Source organism: Mustelus asterias, chromosome 16 (assembly GCF_964213995.1).
Source record: "Mustelus asterias chromosome 16, sMusAst1.hap1.1, whole genome shotgun sequence".
Taxonomy (NCBI): domain Eukaryota; kingdom Metazoa; phylum Chordata; class Chondrichthyes; order Carcharhiniformes; family Triakidae; genus Mustelus; species Mustelus asterias.
Genome location: NC_135816.1, coordinates 100921712 through 100934445, shown reverse-complemented (window position 1 = coordinate 100934445; position 12734 = coordinate 100921712). Strand labels below are relative to the sequence as shown.

Below are 12734 nucleotides of genomic sequence, written 5' to 3'. Positions count from 1 at the left end.
CATTTGGCCCATATACCCATCTTACCCATGGAACTGTCTAAACACTTTTTAAAGGATAAAATCGTACCCGCTTCTACTACTACCTCTGGCAGCTTATTCCAGAGACTCATCATCCTCTGTGTGAAGAAAATGCCCCTCTGGACCCTTTTGTATCTCTCCCCTCTCACCTTAAACCTATGTTTTCTAGTTTTAGACTCCCCTGCCTTTGGGAAAAGATATTGACGATCTAGCTGATCTATGACCCTCATTATTTTATAGACCTCTATAAGATCACCCCTCAGCTTACTTCGCTCCAGAGAAATAAACCCCAGTCTATCCAGCCTCTGCTTATAACTCAAACCATTAAGTCCTGGTAGCATCCTAGTAAATCTCTTCTGCACTCTTCCTAGTTCAATAATATTCTTCCTATAATAGGGTGGCCAGAACCGTACACAGTATTCCAAGTGTGGCCTTAACAATGTCTTGTACAACTTCAACAAGACGTCCCAACTCCTGTATTCAATGTTCTGACCAATGAAACTAAGCATGCCGAATGCCTTCTTCACCACTCTATCCACCTGTAACTCCACATTCAAGAAGCTATGAACCTGTACCCCTCGATCTCTTTGTTCTGTAACTCTCCTCAATGCCCTACCATTAACTGAGTAAGTCCTGCCCTGGTTCAATCTACCAAAATGTATCACCACGCATTTATCTAAATTAAACTCCATCTGCCATTCGTCAGCCACACTGGTCCAATTGATCAAGATTCCGTTGAAATCTGCGATAACCTTCTTCACTGTCCATATGCCACCAATTTTGGTGTCATCTGCAAACTTACTAACCATGCCACCTATATTCTGATTCAAATCATTGATATAAATGACAAACAGCAGTGGACCCAGCACTGATCCCTGAGGCACTTCATCAGGTCCCGGGGATTTATCTACCTTGATGCGCTTTAAGACTTCTAGCACCTCCTTCTCTGTAATATGTACAATCCTCAAGACATCACTATTTATTTCCCCAAGTTCCCCAACATCATGTTTTTTCTCAACAGTAAATACTGATGAGAAATATTCATTTAGGATCTCACCCATCTCTTGTGGATGCGCACATAGATGACCTTGTTGATCTTTAAGAGGCCGTAATCTCTCTCCTGTTACTCTCTTGCCCTTTATGTATTTGTAGAAGCTCTTTGGATTCTCCTTTGCCTTATCTGCTAAAACAATCTCATGTCCCCTTTTTGCCCTCCTGATTTCCCTCTTAATTCTAATACTACACTCCCTATACTCTTCAAGGAATTCACTTGATCCCAGCTGCCTATGCATGTCATGTGCCTCCTTCTTCTTCTTGACCAGGGCCTCAATATCCCGAGTCATCCAGGGTTCCCTAATTCTACAAGCCTTGCCCTTCACTCAAAGAGGAATGTGCTTACCCTGAACCCTGGTCAACACACTTTTGGAAGCCTCCCTCTTACCAGATGTCCCTTCGCCTTCCCACAGACTCCCCCAATTAACTTTTGAAAGTTCCTGACTGATACCATCAAAATTGGCCTTGCCCCAATTTAGAATTTTAACTTTTGGGCCAGACCTATCATTCTCCATAGCTGTCTTAAAACTAAGAGAATTATGGTCACTGGTCCCAAAATGATCCCTCACGAACACTTCTGTCACCTGCCCTTCCTTATTTCCCAAGAGGAGGTCACGTTTTGCCCCCTCTCTAGTTGGGCCATCCACATACTGAATGAGAAATTCCTCCTGAATGTACTCAATGCATTTGTCTCCATCCAACCCTCTAATACGAAGGCTGTCCCAGTCAATGTTGGGAAAGTTAAAATCCCCCACTGTTACCACCCTATTTTCCTTGGAGCCATCTGTAATCTCCTTAAATATTTTTTCCTGAATTTCCTGCTGATTATTTGGGGGCCTATAGTACAACCCTATCAAAGTGATTTCCCCCTTCTTATTTCTCAGTTCTTCCCATACAGAGTCAGTGGCTGAACTCTCGGATATCTCCCCTCTCAGTACTGCCGTGATGGTTTCCCTAATCAAAAGTGCAACTCCCCCTCCTCTCTTACCTCCTGTTCTATCTTTCCTATACTCATCTGTACCCTGGAACATTGAGCTGCCAGTCCTGTCCCTCCCTTAGCCATGTTTCAGTTATTGCTATAATAACCCAGTCCCACGTACCTATCCATGTCCTGAGTTCATCTGCCTTGCCCGTCAGGCCTCTTGCATTGAAAAAAATGCAACTTAATCGGGACTTCCCTTGCTCTCTGCTCTGCTTTTGCCTGATCTGTCGGGTACTAGGATTACTACTTATCGTGCTCTGTTTAGCTTCTGTGCTGTTCTCAACCTTCTCTTCTCTTTCCTTAACTGTCTGTTTGTTCTTTATATAATGGTTTATATACTGGGTTTTCTTTAGTTTCGCTTGCTAATATTTTTCATTCCCTCTCTTTGATTTCCTTATTTCTTTCTTCACTTGATCCCTGTACGTTGTATTCTCCTTTAGGGTATCTGCAGTGTTGAGTTTTTTTGTGACTATCATAAGCTTTATTTTTCTGTTTAATCTGCCCCTGCATTTTTCTGGACAACCATCGGGGCCTAGAATTGGAAATTTCATTCTTATATTTGGAGGGGACATGTCTGCTTTGTGCCCAAATGATCTGATGTTTGAGTGCTTCCCACTGGTTTACCACTGATTTATCCTTTCGCAGTCTTGTCCAGTCCACCTCAGCCAAATCATTGCTCAGTTTTGTAAAATGTGCCTTTCCCCCAGTTTAAAAGGTTTATCCCTGCTTTATCTCTGTCCTTTTCCATAACAATACTAAGTCTAACTGAACTGTGGTCACTATCCCCAATATGGTCACCTCCTGTCACTTTACCCACTTCCCCATCTTCATTTCCCAAGACAAAATCCAGAATTGCGTCTCTTCTTTTGGGTTTGTCACATATTGTTTAAAAATATTTCCTGGACACAGTGCATGGATTTTTCACACTCAATGCCCCTTATATTGTTTGAAGCCCAGTTAATATTGGGATAGTTCAAGTCCCCTCCTATTATTGTCCTTTTATTCCAACAGGCAGAAATTTTGGATGTGTTGCAGTTTGTTATGACTCCTGCTCTGTCCAAGACCGCAAGAATTTACAAAGGATTGTGAACTAAGCCCAGTCCATTACGAAAACCCACCTCCCATCCATTGACTCTGTCAACACTTTCCGCTGACGCAGACAAACAGCCAGCATAATCAAAGGCCCCATGCACCCCGGACATAATCTCTTCCACCTTCTTCCAAGAAAAAAGATACAAAAGTCTGAGTGCCAACCAACTCAAGAACAGCTTCTTTCCTGCTGCCATGAGACTTTTGAATGGACCTACCTTATATTAAGTTGACCTTTCACTACACCTGAGCTATGACTGTAATAATACATTCTGCACCCTCTCCTTTCCTTCACCCCATATGTGCTATGAACGGTATGCTTTTTCTGTATAGTGCACAGGAAACAATGTTTTTCACTGTAAACCAATACATGTGACAAGAATAATAAAGGAACTCAAATAAATTCAAATCACAAAAGATGTGTATCCTCAGTACAAAAACAAAGCTCACAATGGGTGAACTACAGTCGAGCCACTGGGGTTGATTCTACACTCCGATTCTAGAATCATTCCAGAAGTATGAAATCTGCTCGATGGTACGGATGATGTTTCTGTCAAGAGGAGGATCTTAAACCGGCATCGAGGGAACAGGGTAGAGGTAGACGGATGGCTGTGTGTGCTACAAGCCAGTTATATAGGATCAGCCACTGTGGTTGACAGGCTTTCAACAGTTTCTGACCCATCTCGTGCACCATTGCTCTCACCCTCTCTCCTCCTTCCCAGAAACAGGATTGAGTCCCCTTCGTCCTCACTTTTCACTCCACCAGCCTCCCCATTTAAAGGATCATTCTCCCACATTTCCGCCAAGTTCAGCATGATGCCACCACTAAATACGCCTCCCCCTCACTCCCCCTGTCAGTATTCCACAGGGACTGTTCCCTCCGGGATACCCTGGTCCACTTCTCCATCCCACCCAACACCTCATCCACCACCCATGACACCTTCCTCTGCAATCGCAGGAGGCGCAACACCTGCCCCTTATCTTCCCCCCCTCCCCACCCTCTCCGCTCACTATCCCAGATCCTAAACACTCTTTTCTGGGTGAAGCAGTGTTTCACATGCACCTCCTTCAATCTGGTCTATTGTATTCGCTGCTCCCAATGCAGTCTACTCTACTTTGGAGAGACCAATTGCAGACAGGGTGACCTCTTTGCAGAACACCTTTGGTCCATCCGCAAGGACCCAGACCTTCCTGTCGCTTGCCATTTCAACACACCACCCTCCTCTCCTGCCCACATGTCCACCGTTGGCCTTTTGCAATGTTCTTGTGAGCCCCAATGTAAACTGGAGGAACAGCACCTCACGTTCGGTTAGGCATTTTACAGCCTTCCGGACTGAACACTGAGTTCAACACCTTCAGAGCCTGAACCTGCTCCTCCACCTTCACCCCATTTCCATTTATATTATTTCACTTCATTTCATTTATTATTTTTATTGTTTGATTTCTATGTATTTAAATTTTCATTTCTTCCATCGTTTCATTTTACCAATTCTTTAAAATCTCACTTTCCAACTTATTCCCCCCCCCACTGGGGCAATCTGTTACATGTCTCAAGTTGTTCTTTGCCTATCTGCTTACCTCTGTTCTGCCATTTACACATTCTGATCTGTTAATGGCTGGTATTAGCACCCTTTTTAACCATGGTAACCACCACTTACTTCCCCTTTGCCTTTCTGTCTGTCATATCTTTGACAATTAACACCCCCCTCCATCCCTCACCCTATCAGTATAAATCTTGTCCTATTTTCTTTGTCTTCAACTCTGACGAAGGATCATCTGGACTCGAAACGTTGGCTCTATTCTCTTAGCACAGATGCTGTCAGACCTGCTGAGATTTTCCAACATTTTCTGTTTTTGTTTCAGATTCCAACATCTGTAGAATTTTGCTTTCAACTCGGATCAGCTGCCTGAGCTGGGGCCTGCAGGACTGGGGTAGGAGAGCAGCTCTGGATCATATTTCATTGTGTCCACATTCCGGGGCAGCTCCAGGATTCATCCCGAAGGCAGTGATTGAAGCAGAACCCTGGGCTGATGGAGTTTCGCTTGGTTGATTCAATTGGGCGGGATTCTCTGTCTGCATTCACCGGAAAACCAGAGATTCCCATCTGACTTCAATGGACCTTTACATGGTCTGCTCCCCTAACCCGCGCCACCCCCCGCTAGAATTCCAGTGGTGAACGGGGTGGGAGAATTAATATCTCACACTTCCAACACCTCTGGAGTGTGAATGGCAGCAATAGCTGAGCTGATTTGCTCAGATTTTTAGCACAAGGTCTGACAGGTGGTGAGTGTTCAGATTTGTCGAGCAGAGCTGTGACAGTGCCTGAATGTGTAAAGGAAGGTCGGAGCTTGGGGACTGGAGGAAAACCTCCCCCTGTGCAGTTTCTCAGGTGCTTCCACAGTCTCCGCTGTTACAGCGCTGTAATATTGTGGGCGAAATAGAGGTGAATATCCACTTGTCAGTGACAAACTCACCAATTTATTTTGAAGATTGGGACATGGTCCGACGCTGCCACCGTCCCAGTACTTTCAGATCGACACAGACACAGGATCACAACACCAATGTTAAAGTGAAAATGTGTAACTTTAATGCAGCCACCAACACAACAATCCAACACAGAGACCAGGTCACTGCACTCGCTCCCAAACACCGCTCGACAATCACCAGGCAAGACTGTTCTCTTCCTGTGGGGGAGCACTTCAGCAGTCACGGGCATTCAGCCTTGGATCTTCAGGTAAGCGCTCTCCAAGGCGGCCTTCACGACACACGACAGTGCAGAGTCACTGAGCAGAAACTGATAGCCAAGTTCCGCACACATGAGGACGGCCTAAATCGGGATGTTGGATTTATGTCACATTATCAGTAACCCCCACAGCTTGCCTCCTGGACTTCCAGAATTCCACAAGCTGTTCTGTCTGGAGACAATACACATCTCTTTAACCTGTGTTGAATGCTCCCTTCACCCACATTGTCTGTACTTTTAAGACCTGGCTGGCTGTAGAGATTTGCATTCTAATCAGTATTCTGTAATTTGATTTCTGTGTCTGTGTACTGTTTGAGAACAGATATCCACTCCATCTGACGAAGGAGCTCTGCTCCGAAAGCTTATGGTATTTGCTACCAAATAAACCTGTTGGACTTTAACCTGGTGTTGTGAGACTTCTTACTGTGCTTACCCCAGTCCAACGCCGGCATCTCCACATCATTCTCGCTCCCAGCCACCAGAGGGTGTCAAACAACAGTGAGCTCGGTTCCTGAGATGTGGGTCACCCAGGGTGTGCTGTATTCTGAATTTACACGGCATATCTGTTCCAGGTAATTGTGACATGCTCCAAGTGAAGGGTGGGTCTCCCTTTGGGAGTTTGTGTTTTGTGGGTGGATTCAGTAGCTGCTGAATGCCTATTGGGTGGTGATTATTGATTATATCATGTTGAGTCAGCAGTGGGAGAGTGTATAAAAACCTCACTCTCACACCGAGAAACTATCGTTTAATTTCACTGCTGCTCATCGCACTGAAATCTGACAACAGAAACACAGCCGCTGACACCATGAGCAAGATTGTGCTGTACGACCAGCCAGCTTGCAGAGGCAACTGGAAGGAGTTGACAGACAGTGTCCCCAATCTCGAGACTGAGATTTTCTCTCAAACTGCTCGCTCCCTGAAGGTGGAGGGGAAACACTGGGTTGCTTACAAGGACAAAGACCTCAACGGGGATTTCGTGGTTTATGGGCCAGGTGAACACAACCACCTTGGCTCCATGGACAGCAAGATTGTGTCAGTGCGCCTTGTGAAGGAGGAATTAGGAAATCCTGACATTGTTCTATATGAACATATCCATTTTGAGGGTAAACCTCGACACGTCGATGAACTCGTCAATGATCTGAAGAAAGCTGGGTTCAACAACCTGGTCTCATCCCATGAGGTGAAGCAAGGTGTGTGGATTCTGTACGAAGGCCTCCATTTGACAGGGAGACGCATGATTACATTTAAGGGTGAGAACTGTCCCGACTACAGGCAGTTCCACTGGAATGACAAACTCTCTTCCCTCAAGCCCTTACTGAATAGTGATCATGAAGTGTGAATGCTTCAACTTGCGAAGAGTTTGAGCTGGTCTATCCCAGGCTGATCCGCTTTGACTGCTGCCCACCCTCTGGAGATAGACTGTCCTCCCTGTAATAACCGCACTGTCTGTAAGAGAGAGACTGCACCGAAAATCTGTACTCAAATAACCAGCCGCTCCCAGCAAACTGATTTCAAATCCATGTAACCCAGAAAAAGCTATTGCTTGTTGTTCCTCGGTGCAAGATGAATTATATTCCTCTGTTCTTATGTTCTGTACCGCTGCTTTGAACTGTCAGTAAATAACCAATCAAATAAAATTCAAATGCTGCAAACTTCTTGGCAATGTTTCTGTTTGTTAGTCTCCAATTTCCTAGAAATCTTTGTTTGGTTAAAGTAACAGGAAATGTGTGAAATTTATGATTAAAGGCTGTGATAGTTTTTGCAGTGACAGAGTATCTTTAATAACCAGATACAGGTGAGAGTCAAAGATGAAGGATTACATCCGGGAACAGGATCCTCACTCTCTGAGCTGATGAAGCTCATTCCAGAGACATTGAGCCACAAGACTGGTCTCTCTAACATGATCCTCTTTCTAAATGTGTCTTTATGTTTTATCTGAACACCAACATTTAAACTAACTTCCTCCAGACCCAAAAAGAGGGATTGTTTCAAAGTGGTGCTGGAATCTGAGGTGAGATTTATTAGAGGGTTTAAAATGAGAAAGGATTTTGTTTAATGGGGAAAGATTGGGTTTGTTAATTGTGAGAAGAGGTCATCAATTATAAACTTGTAATTGAGAGTGAGGAGAGACATGGGAAGTGTGGTCTCCTCCATAGAATCATAGAAACCCTACAGTGCAGAAAGAGGCCATTCGGCCCATTGAGCCTGCACCGATGCTAATCCCTCTAACCTACGCATCCCGGGACACTAAGGGCAATTTAGCTTGGCCAATCAACCTAACCAGCACATCTTTGGACTGTGGGAGGAAACCGGAGCACCCGGAGGAAACCCACGCAGACATGGGGAGAATGTGCAAACTCCGCACAGACAGTGACCTGAGCCGGGAATCGAACCCAGGTCCCTGGAGCTGTGAAGCAGCAATGCCAACCACTGGGCCACTGTGCCGCCCCTCCATTCTGACCTCCAACAATTTTCTCACCCACTGGGAACATCTGACCAACTGCCTCTCCCCTCCCCTTTCTTCTCCCCTCCCCCCCACCCCCCAGCGCTCACAGGACTAAACTTTCTCCACTGCTCCCACTGCCCTGGCCCTGAAATCACATCTTCATCCAGTTTGCCTCCCATCTCCCCTTCATGCCCTCCCTCAGCACCTACTGTCACTGAGAACTCACTGAGCACCCACTGTCACTGAGAACCCACTGCCACTGAGAACCCACTGAGCACCCACTGCCACTAAGAACTCACTGTCACTGAACACCCATTGAGCACCGACTGTTACTGAGCACACAGCGCATCTCGCTGGCCCTTAGCTGATTTTGGTAACAGATCTCTCATCCTTCTGAACAGCAATCAGCATTGAGCCAATTAGCACAACCTTCTCTCATAAGATAACCCCATTCAGCCCAAACAGAGAACAGTACAGCACAGGAACAGGCCCTTAGGCCCACCATGTTGTGCTGAACATGACACCAAATTAAACTAATCGCTTCTGCCTGCCTTTAGTCCATATCCCTCTACATCTTGCATATTTAAAAGCCCCCATTGTATCTGCCTCCACCGCCCCTGACAGCACGTTCCAGATACCACTGTCTGTGTAAAAAACACTTGCCCCTCACATCTCGTTTGAACTTCCACCTCTTCTTAAGTGCGTGCCCTCGAGTATTGGACATTTCAACTCGGTGAAAACATTCCTGAACCTTCTCTGAGCTGCTTCCAATGCAATACATCCCTCCTTAAATAAACAGACCAGAACTGTGCAGCATTCTCAGTATGGTCTCAACAATACACCCTGTACAGTTGTAGCAAGATTTCCCTGCCTTTCTACTCCCTTGAATTAAAGGTCCAAATGTCAGTTTGGCTTCCATTTTACTTGCTGCACCTTCATGCTAACTTTTTGTGTTTCATGAAGGGGACACCCAGATGTTTCTGAATATCATTGTTCTGCAGTCTACCCCCCAAATCCCCCCTCACCTCCTGACAAAACTCCCTAAACGTAACTACGTCCCCCACGTCGCCAGCCACCTGACCACCCTCTCCGCCCCATGACATCATCCCCATATCTGACCACCTGATTACCTCTTTAATTCGCAACTTCTCCAACCTTACCACTCCCCATCCCCCGAATTTCCCCCCACCCCTCAAAACCCCGACTATAACAACTACCCCCCCGACACCCCATCAAGCCCTGTCCCCGACTGCCCACCACATCCCCAACCATCTGACGACCACCCACCCCCCCCGACCATTAAACTGCCTTCCATTCCCCCGTCTCCCTGACCACCTACCACTGTACCTGATTACCCCACTAATTCTCTCCCAACCCCAACATCTGCCCCATCTCCTGTGTCACCCAATTACCCCATTTCACTGTCACATTTCCGCCAACCACCCCCACTAATCTACAACCCCCCACCAAGACCATCAGACAATTCCACTTAACTACCCCAATAACTCCAATAACCCTCCACCCGCCCTCTGAACACCCAACCACCCTCACTCCTCAATTACTCCCCAACCACCTCCGACCAGCACAACCTCCAGACCCTCCCCTGACCTATCCCACTCACTTATCTTACGCATTCACCTTATCTCCAGATGGAGGTCTTTCAGCTTCCTGGGTAGTGCCTTGGAAAGGGAGAACATAGCTTCACGTCCCCCAGAGATCCTGCACTGCACTGCACTGAAGGGACCCCTGAGGCTTATGGTCTAGAGCAGTGCTCCGAAAGCTTATGGTATTTGCTACCAAATAAACCTGTTGGACTTTAACCTGGTGTTGTGAGACTTCTTGCTTATGGTCTGCACAGCTCTCACTTGGCCTTTGTTACAATAAATGTCCAGCTCCAGTCAAGGGTACGTGTAAAGGAGTTGAATGGCAAACTGACGGTGATTACCATTCAAGGTAGATTTGGCCTGTTTCCTGGTGTTCGGCCAATATTTTATCTTGGCTAATGTACCACCATAAGCTTTTTCCTGCTGCAGTACAATTTCAAGTGGCACCTTATGTAATGCCTTCTGGAAATCCAAATACACCACATCTACTGGTTCCCCTTTATTCATCCTGCTTGTTACATCCTCCTGAAAGGTCTCCCTCCATTTTAAAGGTGGGGAATGAATCCCACCTCTGTTTAAAAACTGGATAAATAACCGCAATCAATTTCTAACCTTTCACTCCAGGTCTTGTTGGGAATATCACCGTCTCTTCAAGTATTGATCCTGCACTCATTCCTCAGAAAAGAAAACTCAGATTGAAAGCCAAACAGTGCACTGGGCAGAAAATGTGCATATCCACTGAGTTTCTGACTGGATGTTTACTCATGTCAGCCATGGATTGTCACTGATGTGGTGATCGCTTGTGTCCTGAGTCTACAGTCTGTGTGTTGTTGTCTGTGAGACAGTGGCCTGAATTTCACATTTCCCCAGTGAGGGTGTTTGAGCAGAGGGACTCTTCACTCTGTATGATATGCTTTGTCTCTATAGCGCACAAGAAACAATACTTTTCACTGTATAGTAATACATGTGACAATAATAAATCAAATCAAACCTTATCTGCACCAACACTGCCTTCTTCCCCTGTCATTCCACTGTCCAGTGAGCAGTAATTGGCTGCATGCAGGACTTCTGCCCCTCACTCAGGGGATGTCCTGCGTTAGGGCTCTGCTGGCCAACTGACTGGTGGAAAGTTTTCTAGTCCCTGCAGTCACAAGAACCGCAGTGGACAGAAGAGGCAGCAGTGCAACATACCAAAACCTCGGCCCCTGGGCCAGGCCAAATGGCTTCTCGCCCACCCCTACCTCACATCAATTTTGCTCCTTACCCTTTCTCCAAATTGTGATCTTTCGGTGGTCAGTTACTTGCTAATTTCGGGCATTTTCCCACCCAACCCTCAATGTTTGGACTGATGGGAGGATTTACCAGGCCTAAAAATGAGCAGGCTTAAATCTCAGGCAGGAAGGAGAGGTGGGGTTGAGGGGCAGGGGGTGGCGTGGGGAAGGCCTCCTTCAGATTCCCCCATTTAGTCACCCTTCAATAATGTTCCGTAGCTGCCGGACCTCCCTACCCACCCCCGATCACTCTCCCCAAAGCTTCAATCGGCCACCTAACACCTTCCCGTAGGTCCTCTTTGCCCTCCCCACCCTGACACACCTAAACCCTACCTTGCCATCTGGCCTGGCCCAGGGAACCGAGGTTTTGGTATGTTGCACTGCTGCCTCTTCTGTCCACTGCGGTTCTTGTGACTGCAGGGACTAGAAAACTTTCCACCAGTCAGTTGGCCAGCAGAGCCCTAACGCAGGACGTCCCCCTAAGTGAGGGGCAGAAGTCCTGCCTGCAGCCAATTACTGCTCACTGGACAGTGGAATGACTGTGGGGAAGAAGGCAGAGTTGGTGCAGATAGGGTTTGATTTGATTTATTATTGAAAAGTATTGTTTCTTGCGCGCTTTGGAGACAAAGCATATCGTACAGAGTGAAGGAATGAAGAGAGTGTAGGATGAAGTGTTACAGTCATAACTAGGGTGTAGAAAAAATGAATTAGAGCATTGTTAGAGAGTTTAAAAGTTACAATAAAGTTTTAGTAGCGTAGAACGAGAGTAAAAGATGGAATTAGAAGGTATGCCAGGCACAGCTTGCAAGGAGTCACCTTGCTCCAGCGCCATCTTGAATGGGGTTCATCATGTGTCCACCATCTTTATAATGGGAAGGGAAAGTCCACCATGAATGAGACACTTCTTGTGTCAACAGAAATACACACAGCATGGCTGCAGGTTGTGGAATCATAGAATCCCCACAGTGCAGAAGATGGCTTTCAGCCGATCGAGTGTGCATGAACTCTCTGAAAGGGCATCTTATCCTAGCTCACATCCCTGGCCCTATCTCCGTATCTGCTTATTTATCATGACCAATCCAAATGTATTAGGAAACAAGAACACCTGGAGGAAACCCACTCGGACACAAGGAGAACATACAAACTCCACACAGTCATCCAAGGCTCGAATTGAACCTGGATCTCTGGTGCTGTGAGGCAGCAGTGTGAACCACTGTGCCACCCAATGTTTGGTGCCCGTTCTCTGTTCTGGGCCTCTTTGTAATCAGATTTATTAAGTGCAAACTTACACTGTGGAGGAACACATGAAACATTCTCATGGAGCTCTGGGTTGCCACAGAAGCCGGGTTGATAATAACTGCTCTAATCCAGCTCTGTCTCTCTCTGTACCACTTGAAGAGGTTCTTAGTCTGGGAGTTACAAACTGAATTTATTCACTGAAATATCTGAACTTCCTCTGTTCAGCCGTGCTCCAGACAGAATGCAAGAAAATACTGGTCCTGTCCTGAAAGGATTATATTTGAACTG

The 12734-nt window shown here is 46.3% G+C and overlaps 1 protein-coding gene across 1 annotated transcript; it reads left to right on the top strand.

Annotated features, from left to right (window-relative positions):
• Positions 1 to 6691: 6691 nt before the first annotated feature.
• On the top strand, positions 6692 to 7225 carry LOC144505416 (epidermal differentiation-specific protein-like). The gene has a single exon (XM_078231528.1). It carries the CDS (start codon positions 6692 to 6694, stop codon positions 7223 to 7225), a length of 534 nt encoding a protein of 177 aa, XP_078087654.1.
• The last annotated feature ends 5509 nt before the right edge of the window (positions 7226 to 12734 follow it).

What these genes read in the sequence shown, in the direction of transcription:
- LOC144505416 (XM_078231528.1), top strand. Translation starts at nt 6,692, where the DNA reads ATGAGCAAGATTGTGCTGTACGACCAGCCAGCTTGCAGAGGCAACTGG.